Raw genomic sequence first — 17,803 nt, 5'->3', positions numbered from 1 at the left:
GTTTTGTGGGCAGTTTGGAAGCTGTGTGCAGTGTTGCCTGGAGGGAAGCCTTTGCTGGAGATAAATATTTAGAGACTGGATTCCCTCCTCCCCTTTCCCCCCCCCCCCCCCCAAAAAATAATCTGAAAACAGGTGCTCAGAAGAATGCATGCACGGATTACTTTCATATTCCTGGGGTTCTCCTGCACACTGAGGTTGCTTCCCCATGGCAACTGGAAGCAGCTGTTTCAAAATGTAGTGTGTAATGGAGCCCAGGCCAGGGGCACGCACCTCCAAAAACTCATTTTTCCCTCAGCACGCTCCTAAGCCTGCCAGGCAGCGACTGCACGGTGTAACTCCTCCCAGCTCTGCCACGCCGGAGGCAATCATGTGATTTTTAGAACTCTGCTCTCCATAACCCTCGTTCTCCACTCCCAGCTGCCCTCACTTCCTTCTGGACTTCCTTCGCAGCAGCTGCGCAAGGACGGGGCTTGGGGAGAGATGGCAGAGGTAAAGAGAGAGATTTTCGGGCACATGCCCCCGGAGGATGGAGGAGGGGAGGTGGAGAAATTTGTGCTGCAGTCAGACAGCGTCAGAGTGGAAATCCTGTCCTTTGGGTGCATAATCGCCGCACTGGAGACAAGAGACAGGGCCAAGCAGTTTGCAGACATTGTCCTGGGCTTTGACACGCTCGAAGGTGGGTCTTAATCTGTTTCCTTAAAAAATAAATGAATAAATAAAAGAGAAAAAAAAAAAAAAAAGAAAAGAAATCAGACAGATTACTTGATTGCTCCTATCTGTGATCCGCTCCTGAAGGCACCTCCAATTAATGGATTGTTTAAGTGCAATTCGTGCTCCCTGTCCTGGGCTTAGCATTGGGTGTGGGGACACTGGTGGCCCCGTGTTGCAGGTGTGGGGACACTGGTGGCCCCGTGTTGCAATGTGCCCCTCTAACAAGTCTGCCCTCATTGAGCTTTTCTGCAAATTTGTAAACATTGCAGGTCTCTCCCTGAGCTGTTTCAGTCAAAGAACACAGAAACACAGAATCATCTAGGTTGGCAAGTAACTTCAGGATCACCAAGTCCAACCATCAGCCCGACTTACCGAGGCTTAGCACTAAACCATGTCCCTCAGTGCCGCACCCATATAGAATCATAGAATTACTCAGGTTGGAAAAGTCCTTAAAGATCATAAAATCCAACTACGACCTAACTATACTACCCTAACTCTAACAACCCTCCACTAAATCATGTCCCTGAGCACCACATCCAAATGGTTTTTAAACACATCCAGAGATGGTGACTCAACCACCTCCCTGGAGAGCCTATTCCAGTGCTTAACAACCCTTTCTATAAAGAAGTGTTTTCTAATATCCAACCTAAACTTACCCTGGCACAACTTGAGGCCATTTCCCCTTGTCCTGTCACCTGTGAGAAGAGACCAACCCCACTCCCACTGTAAGCACCCTTCAGATATGGGAAGAGAGCAATAAGGTCATGTGCAGAACTGGCCAGCTGTGTGCCCTGTGCAACACCAGGACTGCAGCCCCCTGCACTGGAAGGAAGCTGAGAGGGAAATCTCTGAGTCCACAAGCACACCCGGAGACTGCCTGTCCTTCCCTGGTCCTTCCACGTAATAGAACACTACTTTTTCTCTATGCAGGATACACGAGGAAGCACCCCTTCTTTGGAGCTGTGGTAGGTCGTGTTGCCAACAGGATTGCCAAAGGGAAGTTCACCATGGATGGAAAAGAGTATCAGCTATTCCTTAATAATGGACCCAACTCACTGCATGGAGGAGCCAAGGGCTTTGACAAGGTGAATGTTGGGCTGGTGGGTTCCATGGCTTCCAGCACACAGCCTCCAGGGTCATGGCAAAGAGATATGATGTCTTCCGTCCTGACCCTGCAGGACTTTCTGGTGGTTACTGAGTTGGTTCAGCTCCCTGAAAATGCTGCACATGCAGGGATGAGAGGAAGACAAGATTTTGGTGTTTCAGCAGCCACAAAGTACTTGGCTTTGCCTGGGTCGCTTGTGTTATCCTCAGGTGCCACACATTGTTCCACTGTGGCAACACTGATCCACAGTGATACATCCACACCTGTGGTTTCAAGGATGTTGCCTTGAAGCTCTGTATACTGCTGTGCACCAGGCTGCAGTGGAGCCTTCCAACTACAGGAGCCCTGGAGAAGACCGCCCCTTCCATTCCACAGCCTGCCCTTCTGTCCTTCCCATACAAAATCACCTCCTACTGGCTTTGAACCCTTCTATATTCTCCCAGGAGCTGATTCAGAGGTCTGTGTGCCACCTGTGCTCTGTCAGTAGTAAGAGAAGCAGAATCTGTCAGTAGAAGGGCTGCTTTTTTAAAAGCCTTGCTGGCCATGCTGCTGATTTCACAATAGATTCAAGAGGTCACTGCTTTCCTGAAGCCCTAGGCTGTGTCAAATTGAATGCGTGTGTAAGCAGCAGGAGCTGATCCTTCGCTTCCCAAAGGAACTCATGCAAACATGCTGGTGCACATGCTTTCCTTAGTTAATGTTTGTTTTGTGAGAGAACATCCAGCCTGATGAAGCAAGAATCAGAGAGTCTGGAAAAATGTCACTGTTGGGCAGCACCAGTAACACAGCATGATTAGATTAATCTCTGTGACCTGGCATCAGACACCCATGGACTCCCCCTGGATGCCTTTCAGCCAGGTGACAGCCACCATGCGAGGCCTGTGGTCAGACCTAACACAAACAAGATGTGATAGCTCTTGGCTGTGACTATCTTGGTGATCTCAATTTTTTCATAATCTCACAGACCTCAGTGATCAACACAGGGCTTGATGACATGGAAGCTTCAGCCTTATGGTGGTGATACTTAATCACGTTGCTGGGGAAGTGGAAAACTTCAGAAAAATAACTTTCCTAGCTTTAAAAATGTCTACATGCTAACTGACCATAAATAGATTTCCTCAGGTGAACTTAAGCAGAAACTCAAAATATTAAACTAGAATCCCACGGCAGTGGGAACTGAAGCTGTACTTGGTGCAGGATCCACAGCCTGGTTATCATATTTGGCAACCTTGGTGAAATGTTGCATTTTGATGAGTCCTCTCCAGTTGTGATCTCTGCACAAGGCATGAAAGCAGTCACTCCAGTGGCATGATCCAGCTCCTGCCTCTAGATCTGTCTTCTTTGATAGAAACATCTATCTGTTAGCTGCAAATCTCCAAGGATTCAGTGCTACACATCAGGTACCACTTACCTTAGCACAGTTTATATTTTACATTGCTACCAGCGCCCTAAAAGCCAGCCCTGAGTTAGTCCAGGAAAGGCAGCAGCCTGATGAGCTGATGTTGCCTACCAAAAGATCCACAGGAGGGGGGATAGATCCAACTGCAAAGTAAAAATCAATCACAGCCCAGGCCCTTTGAGGCATGGAGTAACAGAGTTCCAGAATAGATGCCCCACCATAGCAAACTGCCTCCTTTCTTCAGTTACTCATGGAAAAACTTGTTTTCCTTGGTCACCTAGAGCCAGCAGGTTAATGTTTGTGTTTTCTACCGATACCCACTTTTTTTTTTTCCCCAGCAAGAGGATGTTGGGTTATTTTGTATTTTTTTTCTTTTTTCTTTTTTTCCTAGGAGAAAGAGCAGAGAAGGTGATCGACAGAAACCTTTGTTTCAGTGCACGCTTCCCTGTGTGCCTTTTGTCCCCAGCTTCATCCCAGCCTGGGGAAGGAGAGAGGAGCACTAACACACTGTCCTTGCAGGTTCTCTGGAGCCCCCAGATCCTCCCAAACGGTGTCTGCTTCTACCGGCTCAGCCCTGACGGTGAGGAGGGCTACCCCGGTGAGCTGAAGGTCTGGGTCACCTACACGCTCAATGGCAGTGAGCTGGCTATCAACTATCGAGCCCAGACCAGCAAGAAGACACCCATCAGCCTGACCAACCATGCGTACTTTAACCTGGCAGGGCAGGTAGGTATGGGGAGACCCAACCCCATAGAGGGGTCCATGTAGGAGTGAAGAAGCCCAGGCTCCCACTGGGAAAGGCTTTGCGTGGGATCGTTGGGACCAGCATGGTGGCCTCAGCTGTCAGATCCTGCTGGCAGGAGATGGGGTAAGGGAGGCTAGCACTGACTGCTTCAGGACATTCCCAGCATCTAGCGTAGGGAGGAGTATTTTCAGCAAAGGAGAAAAGGAAACTCAAAAAGGTGGTGACTTGTGGGGACAAAGCAATGGTGTCCCAGCCTACAAGCTGCAAAAGACCTCACATAGACCTCAAGGAAGGCTGCATTATCCCAGTGCTTTGTGAACACAGCCACCCAGTAATTAATATTACCCCTTCTTTTGTTTGCGGTTGGGTAGTTTTGCCCTCTGCTGGTTGTGGACCCTTGGAAAGATTACACAGGAGGTGCAGAATTGGCATCTCCTAGTGATAGACTGGTATTTTTGGCTGGCCTCTACGAGTCTCTTTGAGACAAGGTACTGAAACCCTTGTCTGGAGGCTGCAGCTGAGACCAGTCAGTGTAGCAGATAAAGATCCAGGTCAAAATAGGAGGAGAAACAACATCATGGAGAAGGGATGTGACATGGCCAGAGTTGTACAGTGGGGCATCAGTGGGTGCAGAGCAGACCCACAGTGATTGGCACTGCATTGCAGCTGCACTTTGGTCTCCTGCACCTTTGTATTTATAACTTGGTTTGGAAGAAGAGGACCTGGGCAATTACATATTCCTAGGCAGAGGGCACAGGAAGGGAAAATGTGTAACAGAGACCTGTGAAAGCTTTAGTGAGAAGCATTCCAGATTTTCTCTGCAGGTCTGCTCACAATATTGCCCTAAAAATGGCAGTGCAGTAAGTAGCTTACTCTCAGATTGTCCTCCTAGCCATACAGCAATATCAACACCTATGGAATGCAGCTCAGGCGTATTTCCAGAGGAACAGGAGACCTTTGGGCATGAAACTACTGCTCAGGTTAGATAGTAACGTGCAGGTTTAGCTTTGACTTTGTTCTTCTTCCTGCCCAGCAAGTCCCTTGCCAGTATCCCTGAGGCTGCCAGGGAGGAAGAGGAGCATGAGCAGGAGCACAGGCTGCTCTTCCCACCGTGCTTGCTTCCTCCCCCTTTTTGCCTGCTACTATATGCTGGCATATTTAGGCTAGCCAGCTGGCAGTATTAGTGCTTGGCAAGGTGCAAGTTCAGGCTGATAGTCCCATGGAAGAGGTCCCACACAGCCTTTCACCCATGCTGGCAACTTGTCCTCTAATGAGGACAAGGTGGAAAATGCCCAGGATGCCCCCCAGGCACTACAAGATCAGCTGCAGCATCACCACACCTGGGTGTTTGAAGACCCCTGCAGGAATCCCAGCATTTCCCTTCCTCCCATAGGGCTCGCCTGATATCTATGACCATGAGATTTCTATTGAAGCGGATTCCTACCTGCCTGTGGATGACACCAAGATACCAACTGGTGAGTGACACATAGCAGAGAGAGCTTCACAGACGGGGGTTTGTAGAGAGCTTGGCTTTACCATACTCCTATACTGGGATGTTCTATGGAATAACACGGCCTTATTTCCACAAATCATGTTTCCACAAGATCATGCCCAAGCAGGAGAGTTCTTGCTGCCCAGGATCCTGGCATTGCCCCTCCTACACAAAATGATCCATCCACCCATCTCTACAAAAGGACAGGGGGCAAGCACTGCTGGCTGGGAGCCTGAGCACACAAACCCAGTGCTTTTCTTTCCTGTCTTTTAACGATCAGAAAGAGGAAAGCTTGTGAAGGAAGACAACGCATTTTGCATGCTAAGCAGGTTAATTCAATGAGGGTGACATTGCTGTTTCCTCTGGCCTCAGAGCATAGAAGCAGACTGGCAACTTCTTGTACTCCATCTTGATTTGGGGGTGAAACGGGGAAAACAGAGCTTCCTAGTTGTTGGTTTTTGTTGTTGGCTTGTTTTTCCCATCACTGTTTCTCCCTATGAAAGATCCTGCCTCCAAGTTAAACAATCCAAGCAAGCTGAGGCAGAGCATGCATTCCTGGTGCCCACTCCAGCACCCTCCTGTTGAGCTGTGCAAGCAACCGCACTGAGCTGCAGCAAGAGCCAACCTCAGTGCAAAACAGATCTCACACCAGGTTTGATGTTGGAAGAGGTTGCTTTTAGGAATTGGAAGCATTATTTCACAAAAAGGAAAAAAGAAAAAGAAACATCTGACTGAGACAAAATAAGCTTAAAACACAAAGCAGACAAGAAAGTTTTTAACCTCAGGTGCCTGATAGAAGTAGTGTTATGCCTGCGTTTACCACTGTGCATGCATGCACCAGCTTGCACCTGGAAGAGTGGGGCTTCCAAGTTGCAGCAGCTTTTGCTCAGCCTGGCACGTTGCTAAGCTGGGGAAAAACTCAATGCTGTAGCAAACCCACTGCCCTGCTTCTCCCTGCTGATTCCATCAGGGCACTGGCAGGTTACACTCAATAACAACTGTCCTGGGGGGTAATTAATTGCTTTTGCATCTTAATTGCAGCTAGCTCTCTCCCCAGCTTTTCGCAGCACTCACTCAAAGCTTTGCGTAACCTTAGCCCTTGAGGCTGATAAAACTGCATATGGTTTTAGCCCCAGAGGCAAAGATGAGGTTTGTACAGCTATTAAGCACAGACTGCTCAGGTGCAACGGTGCTGTATTTTACATCAGTGCTGTAATCAACGTGGCTTTTTTTTTTTTTTTTTTTCCCCTCAAGGTGTTTTGCTGTTCTGCAGCTGTAAAAGCATTTCTCTTAGGCTCAGAAGCCACACAAATTCACTGCTTGTCATAGGGAGCCTGATGGTTTTGAGGGTTTGCGGAGCAGAACCAGTGCAGAGCCGCAGGGAGCAGAGGCTGAAGCTGTGGTGGTGCCTCAGCCTGGCACAGCTTTCTGGTGCGCGGGGCACTGGATGCAAGCATTGATGCTGCTGCTCTCCTGGCCTAGGGGAGGTGGCTGCCGTGCAGGGCACTGGCTTTGACCTCCGTCAGCCGGTGCAGTTGGGGAAGCACCTGAAGCAGTTCCACCTGGATGGCTTCGATCACAACTTCTGCCTGCCGCTGGGGCAGACTCGGCGCCTCGTGGCCAGGTAAGGCTAGCAGCCCTGAGGGTGCCCCTGAAGCACCAGCATCCACTCGCCCACCCACAGGATTTTCTGTGCAGGGCTCACCACCCGCCCAGCGGCAGGACCATGGAGGTTCACACCACCCAGCCTGGCCTCCAGTTCTACACTGGGAACAACCTGGATGGCTCCCTGAAGGGCAAAGGTGCTGCCATCTACCCCAAGCACTCAGCTTTCTGTCTGGAAACCCAAAACTGGCCCGACGCTGTGAACAAGGTGAGCCACTAAGAGCCTGTGGCTTCTGGGTCCGTTTGAAGAGCTGTAAGAAATGCCCATGGTGGGGAGATGCCCTGGGGTTCTGCACCAGGAAGGCCGTGGGCACACGGTCCTCCCTGGTGCCACTATGCTCAGCAGTACTCATTGCCTCTCCGCAGCCTCACTTCCCCTGTCCTCTGCTCCTGCCCGGGGAGGAATACAACCACACCACCTGGCTGTGCTTTGGCACTGCCTGAGGAGAGAGGCCAGTTCCTGCTACAGGAAGGGGTAAGCATCTCCAGCAGGCTCCCTCAAAAACCCTGCAGGTCACAGGAGCTGCCCCAGAACCCACTTGGAAGCTTTCTTCTTTCTGTCTGCATTGTTTATACTTTAACTCCACTGCTCTCCTGTCTCTACACTGCCCTCATCCTCTCCCCAGCCTCACTGCTGCACAACAAGCCTTGTTCCACTGAAAATTGCTCTGAAAACAGCATTTAGGGACACAGCCTACCAGAGCTCAACCTACAGCAGGGGACTGATGGAGATATGGCTCAGCAGCCATTTCAGAGCATCAGCTAGTCCCAAAACAGCACTAGAGGTGCTGGCTGTTGCATTACTCAGCTGTGCAGAATTGCCCCATAACTCAAGGTCAACTAACCCAAGGGCACCCTGCGATCACAGCTGACAGAAGTGTCCCGCTTGCACACACACATACACACACAGCCTGTGGAGGGAAGGAGTGCTGGAATTATACTGGCTCACTGCCAGCTCCTCTGGCTTAACGCCTGTTTTGAAGCCAACAGCAATAACTACACAAAAGCATCTTCCACATACCCTGGCTACAGGAATGAAGCAGGAACCCTGAGGATGACTCGAGCCCAGAGCGGCAGCAGACACCCTAGTAGCGTACTCTGTTTTGGCCATGGGATTTGTAGCTGCCCCTTCACACCTCTCTGCAGTGCTTCCTGTCCTTTGCATCAGGCCACAGTAGCCAGTAAAGCTGCCCCGACAGCATGCACAGGGATTCATCTTCCGTGGTGTCTCTGGGTACTGAAAAACAGGTACCAGTACAGCTGTCGTGTCAGTCTGCAGGTTTATTAGGGAGTAGGTTTACCTCATGAGTACAGAAGAGAAAAAAGCTGATCAAATTCCAGAGCAGCAGCATACACGTGCTTCTCACCAGGTGTGCTATGAGCTGGGCAGGCAGGTACACAACCAACAAGCATTCCAAGCACAAGTCACAGGCTTCAGGTATTTCATTCCAGGGCAGCATTTTATGCCACCCCATCGCTCCTCTGGAAGAACGTTATAAATATTGCTAAAATACAGATTACTGCACCTGGCCAATGAAACATTGGGTCTCACTGCTAAGCACCACGGCGGTGTCCACATGGACACCAAGCCACCAAGCACATCAGGATGATGGATAAAGGCCAAACACTGCAGTAACACGACAGTATGTTCAGCATCTGCACTACTTACTCAGTGCCACAAACTTGTTATTAACAGGAAACCAGATTAAGAAACAAACAAACAAAAACAACAGAAGGAAAAAAAACACCCCAAACCCATGGGTTACCAAAGGAGTGAGCGAAGTTAATTTTGTCATCTTGCATTTAAGAAGCTCTGTTACGATGTACACAATGAAAGCAATCTGCCATTAGAGATCTCAGCAGCCCAAACACTTTTCCACTTCAGTGCTTTGGGCAGAAACTTGTTTTAGTTCTTCACTTTCTTTTACCACCAAAACTGGCATGTTTCTGGTAGCTCTCCCATCACATTATGAAAAAATAGATGAATAAAGTATGTCAGCTTTTTTCCCCTCCAACCATTTGTTTGCTCAGTCTAACGCTGTTTCCAGTCCTGTGATCTGTTTCAACAAAGTGCTGCATCATGCAATTCTTCACTACAGAATGAGGACAAGTACAGAGTGACAGAACTATATAGAATCATTAAACCTGCAGGTGGTGCAGATGCTGCAAGAAATTAGCTTCATTAACACAACTGTCTCCAGGATTCGGGCTGCTTTAAGGCCATACCCATTCTGTGCAGCAGGTTTGATTTCCTGGGGTCAGCCGTGAGTCTTTCACTTGAGGAGGAAAGTTCAGGCCAAAAGCAGAAAGCCTCATAACACTTCCTTTTGCCTCCTGAGCACATGCACCCTCAGAAAGTAGGTCAGACCACCTTACCTCTTCCCCCAGAGAAGGAAAACATGCTTTGAGACATATGAAGTCTGCTTCATACGAGTAGATGAAATAACTAAAAATGCAACAAGTCGAGGAAGCGCTCACGTTATCATTGCTGTATGTTTGGATGTTTCTGCAGATGTATTCACTTAAAATAAGTCTTTGAACAAAAACTTATTGTTTGATTCTTGGAATTGCAGATTACAACTGCAGTGCTTATTAGATCAGTGCAAAAAACAAATGCCCATAAAGGGATTAAAAAGGCATATGCAAAGTTTTCACCATCTGCAGACAGAGGAGATAAGTTCTGCCTTAAAAGAAAGCAGGAGGCGATCCTTCCTTCAGATGATCCAACAGTAAGTGTGACCAGTTTGAGAGGACGCTATTAATCATTCCCCCCTTAGCCATCACCCATCCACGTTACATGGCACACAGCTAGAGTTACCCCCACGTTAACAGAAGCAGCAGGGTTACTACAGAGAAGCTTTAGTTAAAAATACACATTTTATTTCAATGTGCCAATAAAAAAGTCCCACATTTTCATATCACAGGAAGTTAATTCAACAATAAAAAGAGACCTGTGCTAGTCTATTGGTGTGACTAACTCAGAAGACCCAGATCATGCCAAATTTTAATTGATATACTCTTCTATCTACATTCTTACATTTACAAAGACACCACAAAATCCCTTATAATAATGTAAGCAAAATAACTTTCTTCCTAAAAGGTTAAATTCATAACTTTAATCCATTCTTTCAGGGCTTGCACTTCTTTGAGGGCTTCCTGATGGCGAACGACTGGAAGGAAAAGAACCTGCAGTTAATATTTCAGCAGTGATCCGGGATTCACAAAATGGGAAGAAGATCAGGAGGATACCTGCACTACTTCAGGCACTGAAGTACTAACCCTTCAGGCACTGTTTTTTCTCTTTTTTTTCCTAAATAAAATAACCAATTACTGTTGACAACATAAGTAGGCTAATGATGAGATAATACATTTATTTTTTACTTTCACCTCCTCTGCATTTTCCTATTTTGTTGTATGTGTATAATTGTATTAATTATATTGTTATTATTGTACTGCAATTTAAATGAGATGATCATGAAGTCATCTGAACTGTACAACTGGTAGTGGCTCTCACAGAAGGCAGGATACATCATTATACAGCAAGATGCCAAGACCAGTCATGGTGATCACTTAGATATAACAAGCATTTGGTTCAATTCCCCTGTAATTGTGAAGTTAGAACTAATAGTGAAGCTTTAAAAAGAATTATTATACTTTAAAAAAAAGAATGGCATGGGTTGAAAAGAACCACAATGATCACGCAGTTTCAACCCCTCTGCTGTGTGCAGGGTTGCCAACCAGCAGACCAGGCTGCCCAGAGCCACATCCAGCCTGGCCCTGAATGCCTCCAGGCATGGGGCATCCACAGCCTCCTTGGGCAACCTGTTCCAGTGTGCCACCACCCTCTGTGTGAAAAGCCTAATATCCAGCCGAAACCTCACGTCTTAGTTTAAAACCATTCCCCCTTGTCCTATCACAATCAACCCATGTAAACAGTCTAACAGAAGTTCTAAAAGTATGTAAAAATAATTTTAAAATATAGCAGCCTATTCTGTCACTACATGTATGTCCACAAACAGAATTATTTACCAGCATTTTTTTTGGGAAAAAAAAACCTATAAGCAACAGCAGTAAAATCAGACTCAATCTTCCCTTCCCAACTGTTACAGGTTACTCCACTCTACCTTCACAGACCCACTGCAGCTTTTAATGAGACTCAGTGCTGCATCCCACATTTATTCTGTGTTTCAAGCTCACCAGCAGAAAGTCTCTGTGCAGTAAAGAACTAGTGAACTCCTAGTTAACACAGGAGCAGCCAAAGGCAAGGCATCTAACGGCACACTGAGGAATTTCTTATTTCCGCATCTGTATCACCACACATCAAACCACAGTCATGTTATCTCTGGCAAAGAGATCTCAGAAAAATAGCTCCCCGGTATTTTCCTACAGGCAGCAGTCACACTCCTCAGCAGACAGATACTAAAATGCCAGTCCTACAGTATGTGCTACCAGCAGAGACCAAGAGACCAACATACCTTCTCTTTGGAGATGGTGATCGGGACTTTGATCGACTGTCAAAACAGAACACAATCATTGCAGTATACAGTTAAAATACACACACACACCCCCCCCAATAAAACAGCCAACAAACATGAAAACCACCACAGCAGCAGAGCAGTGGAATTATTATGGGATTCTAGGCAGAAGCTCTTGAAGATGACAAAGCTTCCCCATCAGCTTTCACACTGGGGGGATTCTCCATTTGTTTAGTATGGACACTGCATTTATGCAACCATCTTTAGTGAAGAAAACAGGAAAAAAAGGGATTGTACAGGTGAGGCATTAAGAGGGGAAAAAAAAGCATAGATTCCTTCAATTCAGCAGTATTAATATAACCTTTTCTCTGATGGTTGGGAGAATAAAACAGAACTGAGCACAAAACAAGCAAGCAAAACAGTACTGAACTAGAAACTGCAAAGAGCTATTAGGAACAATAAGACAGATAAAGAACATATTCCAAAGGCCTGTAGAGGAAATTTTATAATCACTGTCGTATCTGAAATGGATTAATTAGACACTCATGTTTTAGGGGCTTTTTTTTCCTCTAGAGGACCAGAGGCTTTGTTAATCACATGAAAACAACACTAAATTATAGATGTCACTGTATGCTCACCTCTTAGCCGGCGTGCCAGATTTAGATCTGCCGTGAGACCTAGACCTACAACAAGAAGTAAAAACAGCTCAGCAAGAAAGCCAGTGGCATGCATATCACCACATCTGAGACAGCAAGGTTTATACTAAATATAGAAGAACCATCATGCTAAATGCAGACAGAATGCTGGAAACTCACAGGGCTTCAGTTAACTATCTTTCAGAAGAACGCTTTCAAACAGATGCTGTACATGTTACTCCGGACTTTGGTCCCAGGCCAACAACTTATGCATGCTGGTGCAAGAGGCAGGAAACACATCAACCACCCAAGTTCAGACCAGTATCTTCACACAGCTCATAAAACACCAGACTTTAAACTTGCGAGTATTATTAGCCTTGAGCAACAGCTACCACTACAGCTGAAACTAGCTGCGGGCAGTACACTCCTATAAATGTCGTCTTCTCAGTGTACTTCATCTTTCGTATGCACCTGACAAAAATATTCTTTCAGATCTGTCAAATTTAAGCATTGTGAAAAGGCTTTAAGTCTTTTCCAGCCCTTTGGAGATAAAACTGCTGCATCAGAACACTAACATCACTTACAAGAAGTGAAATTTCTAAGTTCCCAAAGGAAGTGTTCTACTTTCCCTATCCATGGCTTTCCATGACTGCTTCCACATGTACTCTTTGATGCTGCCAGTCCAGCAAACATCACGCAATACTTTCTTCAGACTTTCTTCCCTATGAATCAAGAGTCTGTCTCTGGGTGTCTTGCATTCCTTTGATTCTTCAAGAAAAAAAAAAACCTGTCTTTCAACTGCCTGACATATAAATTTAACAATGACTTCATTACAGATTGAACGTCAAAGTTTTGCCTTTTCTCTGTACTTCTGTGTATGAAATTTCCTCCACCTCAACCACTAAATTACTAAGAAATGTGTCACAATGCAGAGTTTCAGGAGCACCCTTTACAATGCAGAAAACAATCCTGGTACTAAAAAAAGAAAATAATGATAATAGCATCAACAGAATTTTCCCCTTGAGAGCCCGCTGACCTTAGCTACTTTCTGCTCATCATACTCAGTGAACAGTGACGAGCCACAGTTAAATCACACTGCAACAACTGGTATTAAGATTCAACAGATTTTAGCAAGAGGGAGAGAAAAAGTGCATCTGATCAATGCAAAAGCATCATTCTGCTACCTCAGGCAAATTCCCTTCTCTTTTCACTAGGTTCTGAAAAGCCTGTATGATTTTTTGCTCTTAACTGAGCCATCTTCTGGTCTCCATCTCTTCTTTCCCTAGGAACTCTGTACAGCTCTCCATACCACTCCTCATAAAAGCCTCTATACCACCTTTTAATAATGAAATCTTCATCCTCAGAAGAATCCACATCTGTTAATCCAGCTGAAGATTCCTTTTTTTGTTTTGTCTCTTCACCAAAGCCTATTGTGTTTCTTATGTTTAAGAGCAGTCTTTAAAGCAGAACAGCAGACCAAGGAACAGGGTGGGCAAAGAGCAGTCTCCACTGAACAAAGCAGCTGCCTGAAGACATCCAGGTCACCCATGCCAGCCACATATCTGACAAGCTCACAAGAAACATGCACTATGCTCACTTAGCAAGGAAACAATAACCACAACATTAAGGAGAATTAAAGGCATCCTGTATTTCTCTCAAATCTGGTATTGTTCTAAAAGTACGTTGGATAGTACAAAATAACTTGCTGTAGTGTTTATCACACACTTAATTCAGCTACTGCAAAGTGACACTTGTGAATGAATGGACAAGTACACAAGACAGCTGGAAACAGCTATAACTGCACTAAAAAGTCCTACAGCACTTTCCAGGTTACATGCATTATATACACGCTATCAGAAGAGCACCCTAATTTCTGACGTGTATCTGGAAGAATCCGGAGTTTCTTATGTGCTACATAAAGCAAATGAAAAAAAAAATAAAAATCATAAAGTCTATGTTTGTTACACAAACAAATAATGCAAATTAAAGAAAACAGTACTTCCAATCACCATAAATACCAAGATAACACCGGTGTGTTAAACACACACACACACACACACACACACAAGCCAACAAACTTAACAGACCAAACAAGAGAAAGTACAGTGTTCTGCACTAGTCTATAGAAGCTTCAGAACCCTGTGTTACTAAAGGGAACACGTGCTTTTTCCTGAAAATTTTAACATCTGACAGAAAACCTCAACAGCCTCAACTAACTTTACTACGTAACCCTCAGCTATGTAACCTACCTGCTTCGGGGCCACGTAACAGATCTGGATCTCGACCTTGATCTTGACCTTGACCTAAAATGAAAAACATCATCAAAGACTGTTACAGCACTACATAACATCTATACATTGAAATATAAATCCTGCATGATCGTTTGACATTTTAGGCATCAAAATTTTACATGGGATATGCAGCACTCTACGGTCTCAAAAACTAACAGGATTATTATAAATTTAACTAGAATTATCAGGCAAAGAATGCTTCTAAAAGTTTCTGAAACAGGAACAAACACAAAGCCGAAAACTTCTAAAAAATTATTACCTTGATCTCTTCAAGGAACCCGAGCGGGACCGGCGTGGAGAAACAGATCTAGACCTACGAGGTGAAACTGACCGCGACCTACGATAGGAAGCAGACCTGGACCTGCAGAAGAGTCAAATAAAGTTGTTCAGTTGCATAAAAAACTCTAAGCCAAACAAAAAAACAAGAAGAAGCAAACAGAAGCATACCTCCTACCACGACTTCGACTGCGTGAGCGAGAATACCTTCTTCCTCGGGACCTGGAGCGGGATCGAGACCGGGACCTGGGTTTAGGTTAGAGAAAACACGTATCAGAAAACAGCCTCAGCCAACAGTGCTCGTGAGGCCCTGCTGAAGTCAGAATTTTCAGACAACTAAATAACTAGCATCTGTCAGTTGGAAAAAATGCCTGGGCCTACTTGTCTTGAGCATTTTTACTACCTAGAAAAATGTTAAAAGCTGAATTACATTGCAGAATTACATTAGAATAAAAAAATACTGTAATGCGTATTTAAAATAAACCTTGCAAGTTTGCAGGTCGACCCTCTTTGGCCCAAGGTCTAGCAGATCTAGACGATCTAGAAGTATCTATAGCCGATCGCTGCATCTAGGTGTTCTCTTCAATCTAACGACGATCAAACTGACAGCCCAATGAGCCAGGGTGAGGCTTGATTGACGCAAGAAGATTTTTCTAGCTGGGAATGTGGTCAATCTGGTGTTCCTCTTTCTAAACCGGAGGGGGGGGGCCCCAATTGAAAGCCAAATTTACTGTTACGGCGGTCACCGTCTCAAATTTTCTGCCCTTAAAGAATAAGGTCGAGCTAGGTGGAGATGGCTCGAGGGGATCTGGCCTCTTATGCTGATCACCTCAAGGTCTAGGAGGATCTTAAGTGTCGGATTTGCAAGGCGCCTCAGCATGAAATCTTAAGGCTCGTGACATTCTGAATCAAGGCGACTGACTCAAACGAAGAAACCTGAAAGGTTTTGACCAGGTTGATTATTAAGATAGCAACATTTGATAGAAATATCAACATAACGTAATATACACCTATACATTTAATCTAGAGTTAAAGTTTAAAGAAAACTGGTGTAACATTCTGTTCTTTGCTAAGAAGTGGTACACAAAGTGAACTGGCGAAGCAACCCCGCCGCTCCATCCCGCCCGTACCTGCTCCTCCTCCGGCGGCTGTAGCGATGGCAGTCGTAGGCATAGTGGCCTTTCTCACCACACTCATAGCATCTGTCGTTGGGGTCGAAGGGGCGCCGCGCAGGAGGCCTGTCGTAACGGGAGCGACGGGGCATGCCCGTCGACACCTCCACTCGAACCCTGGAGCCACAGATCACCCTGCAACAAGTCCACGATTCCCCCAAGTTAGCCGCTGCTGCTTATGGCAGAACTACAAAAAGGAGAAGAACCAGTGACCAGACCCTGATTCTCTCTCCAGTCTAAAAAACGACCGTAACCCCTGCCAACACCTGGAACGCTCACGTACTTCCCATCGAGTCCACGGACAGCATCTTCAGCATCCCTCGGGTCTTCGAACTCCACGAAGGCGAACCCCGGCGGGTTCCTGGCGATCCACACGGTTCTCAGCGGCCCATAGTAGCTGAAGGCTCTCTCCAGCTCGCCTTTGCCCGCGCCCGTGCCCAGGTTCCCCACGTACACCTTGGTCTCTGCGCAGGGAAGCGCTGGGTCAGTGCCGGGGCCGCCATCTTGTCCGCGCCGCCCGCTCCCTCCCGCCCTCAGCACGGCGGCGGCACGCGCTGCCTCCCCCCCTTCCCTCGGCCGCTGACGCAAAATGGCGGCGGCGGCGGTCGCGGCCGCTTCACCTCGCCTCTCCTCTTCCCCTCCTTCCTTCGCTCCCTCGCCGATGGCTTCGGCTCTCCTCGGTACCTCCCCCGTCCCACGGATCCCCGCCGACTGCATTCCCCGCCGCCTCGCACCGCCCCGGGAGCTCACCGCCTCCATAGCGGCCGTAACGCGACATCCCAACGGCTCCACCAAACCGCCGCTCCGCGCCGCGCACGCGCCAGCCCTCCTCTCCCTTCTCTGCCCGCGGCCCTCAGGCGGCGCGCATGCGCACGGGGCGGCGGCGGGCGCCGGAGGGCAGGGCGGGAAGCGGCGGTTGCTGTGGCGACGGCGGTTACGGCCGTTATCGCCTGAGGGGACGGATCCTGGGGGCGGGCGGCTTAGTCCTTCAGGGGGACAATTAAACTAGCGACAATGAAACAAATGAGGAAAGAGACAAAAGCAACACAAAAAGCCGCAGGGGTTGAAACGAAACGATAGTTAAAACTGAAGGTGCTTGGGGGTTTTTGCCCAGTAATGACTTTGAAGGAAATCCAATCTGATCAAGAAAGGCACCTGTTGGGACTCTATGCACAATCTGTAGTTACCTACATGTGAAAACACATGTAAAAACACTACATTCCTTTTCGTCTGCTGCTTTTCTCTCAAACAAGAGTCGGGATTTTCCCCTGATGCTCACGCTTACAGCGAGAACAGCCGTGTTTGCTGATCTCTGCTTTGAGAATAAATGGAGAGAAAGCAGCAGCTGGGTAACCTCGCTAGCTCCTTCCTAAACAATTTCCACCACGCTGGGGTTGGAAACTTTACAAGAAGAAACCAAATTACCCCCTTCAACCTGCAGAGTACCGACTATCTCCCTTGGTATTTTTTAATCTCCTGTACTGCTTCATCCCCGGGAAGCTTTTCATTAGGCGGTCTGAAAACACTGAGCTTCTCAGGAGGTTGGAATGGCGGGGAGTTGCTCACGTTTGCAGCTGCCCGGGAAAGCTCGCTCAGAGAACTCATGACTGAAGGCGACTGAGCAAAGCCGCCACGACCCTCACGCACCCCGTGCATCTCCCCGTTTGTCGGCAGGTGGCCCAAGCTGCAGCCAGGGGCTCGCAGCCTCCCGGCGGAGGCAGGGCACCGGCTGCACCGAGCGCTACGGCTCCTCGTTTCGCAGCTTGGCCTCACGCCTGTCATCTACGAATGTCGTGCATGCACGTACGCTCGCAAAACACTCCGGCTCCGAGCGGTC

At 47.2% G+C, this 17,803-nt stretch overlaps 2 protein-coding genes across 2 annotated transcripts; one reads left to right on the top strand and one right to left on the bottom strand.

Annotated features, from left to right (window-relative positions):
* The first annotated feature begins 385 nt into the window (after positions 1 to 385).
* GALM (galactose mutarotase) lies at positions 386 to 10,503 on the top strand. Its single transcript, XM_048936219.1, has 8 exons — positions 386 to 676; positions 1,642 to 1,796; positions 3,735 to 3,941; positions 5,354 to 5,435; positions 6,935 to 7,076; positions 7,151 to 7,325; positions 7,484 to 7,592; positions 10,250 to 10,503. The coding sequence occupies exons 1-7, from the start codon at positions 481 to 483 to the stop codon at positions 7,559 to 7,561; spliced, it is 1,035 nt and encodes a 344-aa protein (XP_048792176.1). The 5' UTR covers positions 386 to 480; the 3' UTR covers positions 7,562 to 7,592; positions 10,250 to 10,503.
* SRSF7 (serine and arginine rich splicing factor 7) lies at positions 9,976 to 16,849 on the bottom strand. The gene is made up of 9 exons (XM_048936220.1): positions 16,717 to 16,849; positions 16,250 to 16,430; positions 15,925 to 16,101; positions 14,966 to 15,040; positions 14,778 to 14,879; positions 14,477 to 14,530; positions 12,231 to 12,275; positions 11,593 to 11,628; positions 9,976 to 10,287 (listed from the first exon to the last, which is right to left on the bottom strand). Exons 1-9 carry the CDS (start codon positions 16,742 to 16,744, stop codon positions 10,233 to 10,235), a joined length of 753 nt encoding a protein of 250 aa, XP_048792177.1. The 5' UTR covers positions 16,745 to 16,849; the 3' UTR covers positions 9,976 to 10,232.
* Between the last annotated feature and the right edge of the window lie 954 nt (positions 16,850 to 17,803).

This window comes from Lagopus muta, chromosome 2, assembly GCF_023343835.1.
Source record: "Lagopus muta isolate bLagMut1 chromosome 2, bLagMut1 primary, whole genome shotgun sequence".
In the NCBI taxonomy this organism is placed as follows: Eukaryota; Metazoa; Chordata; class Aves; order Galliformes; family Phasianidae; genus Lagopus; species Lagopus muta.
This window is presented reverse-complemented; position numbering and strand designations above follow the sequence as displayed.